Source organism: Athene cunicularia (genome assembly GCF_003259725.1).
Source record: "Athene cunicularia isolate RWA chromosome Z unlocalized genomic scaffold, athCun1 chrZ_part1, whole genome shotgun sequence".
Classification (NCBI taxonomy): domain Eukaryota; kingdom Metazoa; phylum Chordata; class Aves; order Strigiformes; family Strigidae; genus Athene; species Athene cunicularia.
This window is the reverse complement of record NW_020799142.1, coordinates 35,467,438-35,472,563: the sequence shown is the minus strand read 5'-3', so window position 1 is coordinate 35,472,563 and position 5,126 is coordinate 35,467,438. Positions and strand designations below refer to the sequence as shown.

Sequence of the window (5,126 nt, the reverse complement as noted above, 5' to 3'; positions counted from 1 at the left end):
GGAGAGAAGATCTGAATCATTCCCCCCCGAGCCGGGGAGGGGAGATTATAAATAATACTTATCTTTAGAGAATCAAACTCACTTTGAAGTTCTATTAATATTTTATTTTTTTCCATCTCTTTAAACAGCCCCCTACTGCAGCACTCAGCAGATTGGAGTGGAAAAAAAAAAACCCCAACAAAGAATAAATCCTAAAATGTGCAGGGGAGGTATAAGCAGGCTCTGCTGTTGATGTGCAAATAAATCCCTGCCTGAAGTTCCCCTTTGCCACCGCCATCCTGGGCGCACACAGGTGCACACTCACTTATGCAGTATACACCCCAGCTGAGGTAATCCAGGGAAAAAACACGAGAAGCCTAAGTCCTGGGGATTTTTTTTTTTTTTCTTCAGAAGTACACTTTTTCATTATTGCAAGTTTACAATTTTAAATTAAATATTTTTTTTTTTTTCAGACTTACAAATTAATTATATTTTTTTTTTTTTTTCCAAAAGAAGTTTAGGCACAAATGCATTGTCCCACAGTGTGGAGAAGATTGCCATTCAGTCTCTAGGCTGTGCACTTACAGCTCGGAACATACTGCGTTAGACATTCTGCATGATATGTTAAAGAGAGTCGTCCCTCAAGTTGCACTTTTTGTTTGTTTTTTTCTTTCTTTCTCGGTTTTAATAATCGGGAATGCTGAAATCTCTTGCGTCTGTGATTCTTAACTACTCAGACTTGTCTTATATTACAAAAAAGGGGTTAAGGAGAAGTGTTTATGTGGGTTTAAGATAATACAGCTGTTAAGGAAGTGGTCTCTTGCTTAAATGAAGAAATGTGGCAACTTGGACCTGTGGAAGAAGTAAAAAATCTCATCAGTCACGGGGAGGTGAGTGTGTGTCCCTACACCCTCCCCCAGCAACCCGCCAGAACGCTGCCCCGGGAGCCCAGCGTGCTCCTGGGGCACCCCCCAAAATCCATGTAGAAGGGGTGGGTGGGCTCCCCCAGCCCCCGTGCGCAGCCCCCCGGGGGACAGCCCGGCCTGGGGTGGGGGGAACCCCCCGGCTGCGGGGCACAAGGCTCCCAGGGCACGGCTGAGAGCCAACTTGCCTTTTTTACATCTGTCCCATGTGATTGGAGGCATCTCCCATCCCAGGGTGGGGTCCTGCCAGGGAAAGCGGAGGAGGATCTGAAGATACTTTCTCTTCTTCCCTTCTTTTCAGACACGCCGCTTTAGGATTCAGGTTTCTTTCTGTGGAAATGAAGCAAAAAGCCGTTTCAAATATTCACGTTTTTATAGCGGATTGGGCCGTTTGCTGCACGGGCATTTAGAATAATTCCCTGGCTGTTATTCAACGGTCAGGGCGAGGTTCATGGTTGGACTGGAGGATCTTCAAGGTCTTTTCCAACCCAGATGGTTCTGGGATTCATTCCAGCACGCTGACGCCGAGGAAGCGCCCTGGGCAGGTCCAGCGCCGAGACGCAGCACGACCACGCACCCAAGCTCTGCCAACACCCCCCTGTTGGGGCTTTGCTGAGCAGCAGCCGAGCTTAAATATTGAATTTGGATCTTGCCAAAGAAGCTAAAACGTGCCACGGGCGGACGCCAGCAGCGCGCGTGCTCAGAGGTGCCCAAGGCCCTTAGGGACGTCGGGACACGCGGCGGCACACTGACCTCGGACTTGCTGCTCTAAGCTGAGGATGACAGCCACAGCCTGGTGTAAAATCAGGAGCTTGGTCTGGGGCTTGTCGCTCTTCAGATGGAGCTGCACCATCCGGCCCAACTCCTTGAAAGCCTCGTTGATGTCGCGGACGCGCAGGCGCTCCCGGGCGTTGTTGGCCATTCTCCTTTCCTTTTCCCTTTCGGCCTTCTGCTCCGGTGTCAGGTCTTCGTCGTCGTTATTGCTGGGAGACAAAAGGAAGACATCATTTTCTAATGATGTGGAAAATAAGCAGTGCAAAGATTTTTCAACAGGCTTTGTCCAAAACCAGGCCTACGAGTCATGAGCAGACACATTCTGAGCAGTTGGTTGCTGTTCCTCATCCACCAAAACCTGAGCAGAGAAGTCAGTCCCCTTCCACTTCACACGGAGTAAAGCTTCAGTTTGTAACGAAGTTTTACAACCTGCAAGGTGGGACTTTTGGTATTTTAAAGAAGCAAAAATACAGCTTTTTCTCAATAACGTGTTTTATCACAGCCAACGCCAATGTTTTTCACGGTGGCAAATCTCTGTAACCCGTGTTTCAGGACACACTGAGGGCTCTGCTCTGCTCCCCCGGAGCGAGCTGCTCGTCCCCAGCCAGTGACGGGACCTGCCCCTCCCACACCCCCCAGGCTCCGGCCCCTCAGCGGTAGCTTCCAAGCCTGAAATCAGCCACATATTTCCACATTCCCCTTCATTTGAGTTTTGGAAGAAACTTTTTCTACTGCCAGAGGTGAGGCTCTGCCGTCCGCCCCAACGGGGGCAGCACCCCAGTCCCTGCACGGAGCGAAGAGCCACAGCAATAATTCATGGCTGTGAAGAGCCCTACGGCGAGCTTGTGCATCCTTCCTGCAACAAGACTGCTTTCTATCCAGACAAAACGATGATTTTAAATTGAAAACACATCCACCGGTGAGTCACTGGCACTATATAATTTGAATTGGTTATGCAAATGGCGTAATAAATTTTCAGCAGCCCTAACAACGCGGATTTAGACACGGAACTAAGTATCAGGAGTAACCTTCTAAAGCTGTAAGCAGGTTAAAAAGCAAAAATGTTAGCCTACAAAAGCTTCAAAGCACATATAAATATGCATAAGCGACAGCGTATTTGTTGAATTAACAACAACTCCGATCACCTCACATCAGCATAAAGGTGCTTTCTTCTTACCATACCGTAAACGCACATGAAAGCCTCACTTCTACATATGGTTGCTTCAACACCTTTATTCCGAGAAAATCTCGAGTGTCATGTATCTTCTCTCCAGTCATACGAGACGACGTGAATGTAATTAAATGTAATTAATGTTTTAAACACCGGCCGGAGAGGTCCGGGCCTTGGCGCGGGGGCAGCACGGCTGCTCAGACACTTCTTCCCTCGGTTGGGTTTTCAGACAGAAGCCAGGCATGGAAGGAGAAAAGGCAGAAGGACACTGCTGTTCACCTTCGGAAAATAAACCCCGACTGAAGCAGGGTTGGGCCTGGATGTCAGCTTTAGTGGGATTTTTGCTACAAAGCTCGGGACTCAGCTGACGGAGGACCCGCAGTCCTGAGCCAGGCCCAGGCCTGGTGGTGAGGCCCCGGGACAGAAGTAAAGCCTGTCCCTTGCTCAGGCTCACGTCTGCAGCACCCCCAGAGCTTGCTCACATTCACCACCAGTGCCCAGGTGACATAATCCAGCTACGACTTCACTAGTTCTTTCCAAAAATTTATACAAAATACGCCAAAGCCACGAAGGCCTCTCAACCCTCCGCTTAAACCGAGGGAGCCCTACAGAAACTGAGGACTGGGAGCGACAAATTTCGTTCCGGGGTCAAAGCAAAGCACACGGTTTGTTAGTTCAGGTGCAGGTGTGACCAGCTCTCAGGCACGTTCTGGTGACAATCCATACTGTAATTCCAATTTGCAAGCACAGGCAGAGAGGAATAACAGCCTAATTCGTCCATTTTAGCGTAACGCAATTTCTTTAGAGAGATTGGGGAGAACTTGCTCAAAGTGTCCAAATTGGTGAATTGTTCCAATTTGAGGACGTCCTGGAGTACAGGTACCACGAAGGTACTCGGTACTGCCAGAACAGCCACGCCGTTCCGCTTAGGCTGTGGTTTTACCTGCCAGGAAAAAACCTCATAGTTTCCTCCTGTTCTGTTCACTTCATCGAAATCCAGTAAAGGAATTAAATGAAGCGACACTATTATATACTGTTACCTAGATCTTGACCTAGTAATTGATTTGATATCCTTCTTGTCATCCTCTAGTTTCTTGTCCTCAGAAGACTTTGTGTCCTGGAGGTTTTCATCTCCCTCGTCGTCAGATTTGATTTCGGAGCTCCCCGAAGAGACGCTCTGGCCCTGCAGGCCGGTGGGCATGCCTGCGAGAAAAAACAGACACGGATGAGGGGTCAAGGCCAATGGGGATCCTCTGACTGACACACCCCCCCCCCCGGCCCCCCCGTGAAGGGTGAAGCCCCCGCTTATCGCCGCAGAGCCCGGCGTGCGGATGGCAGCTCCGGGTTTTAGGCCAGGCTTTGAGGGCTGGGGAAGGGGGCGCAGGAGGATGAGATGCTACTCCTGCTCCTCCATCGCTCTGTCACTTTTCGTTCATTTTCAAATAAATCTTTAATATGTAATTATCATCAAAATACCTGCAATGAATGAGCAGACCTCACAAACCATTGGAACAGTTTGGGCAATTTATTCCTTGCTTTAAGAGGAAGATCAGCTGCCTCTAGGCCTAATTCCAGCGTGCTCCAGGTTCGCAAAGCCCCGCAGAGGGCTCGGGGAGGCGCAGGACGGCCCAATGCCCCACGCGAGCCAAGGAGAGGCACCCCCCTGCCGCCCCGCCCGCAGGCAGAGCTGCGAAGGTGGAGGAAAATATGCAGGTCTGGGCCTCACCTTACGCTCGGCCGCTTTTTGACGTGGGCCCCGTGGTTTCCTACACTCTGAAATTTTGCTGCTTCAAGCAGCCCCCGTGTCAGAACTCACGGTGCAGAGGGAAGTCGCTCGCAGGCTTCCAGCTGTAGCAGCTGGAGGATCTCAGCGTGCAGAGATAAATGAGCAAACTGCGCTGCGGTCCCCGCCACCACAAGCTCGGACCCCCCGAATTCCAGGAATTCCAGACGGTCGGTACTCACCCCTGTAGGGGTCCTGGGGCGGGTTCAAATCCGGGGAGGTGGCGGACTGGACGGGCAGCTGGGGGACCGGGACCTGGTTTGGCACGAGCGAGTGGCTCCCGCGGAGGCTGACCCCGTCCTCGCGGTGCGCTCCGACCTGCCGGTGAGGAGAGAGAGAGAGAGAGGCAGCGGTCAGAGCCCGAACCCCCAAATCCCAGGGAACCCCGGGGAGAAGGATGGGGATGATGGAGCCGTGGGCTGTGTTTCACTAGAGGGCGCAGATGGCCCGCAGAGGCGCGGAGCAGCCCCGCACACACCGACGCCCAGCGCCTGAC

General features: G+C 51.5%; 1 protein-coding gene across 1 annotated transcript in view; it reads right to left on the bottom strand.

The window, feature by feature from the left end:
• Positions 1 to 470: 470 nt before the first annotated feature.
• Positions 471 to 5,126, bottom strand: part of TCF4 (transcription factor 4) — a 210,418-nt gene continuing 205,762 nt past the window's right edge. The window contains exons 15-19 of the mRNA XM_026865874.1: positions 4,813 to 5,049; positions 3,888 to 4,050; positions 1,656 to 1,885; positions 1,091 to 1,232; positions 471 to 831 (exon numbers count right to left, since the gene is read on the bottom strand). Of these exons, the coding sequence (XP_026721675.1) occupies positions 1,096 to 1,232; positions 1,656 to 1,885; positions 3,888 to 4,050; positions 4,813 to 5,049 (767 nt within the window). The 3' untranslated portion in view covers positions 471 to 831; positions 1,091 to 1,095. The remainder of the gene's footprint in view (positions 832 to 1,090; positions 1,233 to 1,655; positions 1,886 to 3,887; positions 4,051 to 4,812; positions 5,050 to 5,126) is intronic.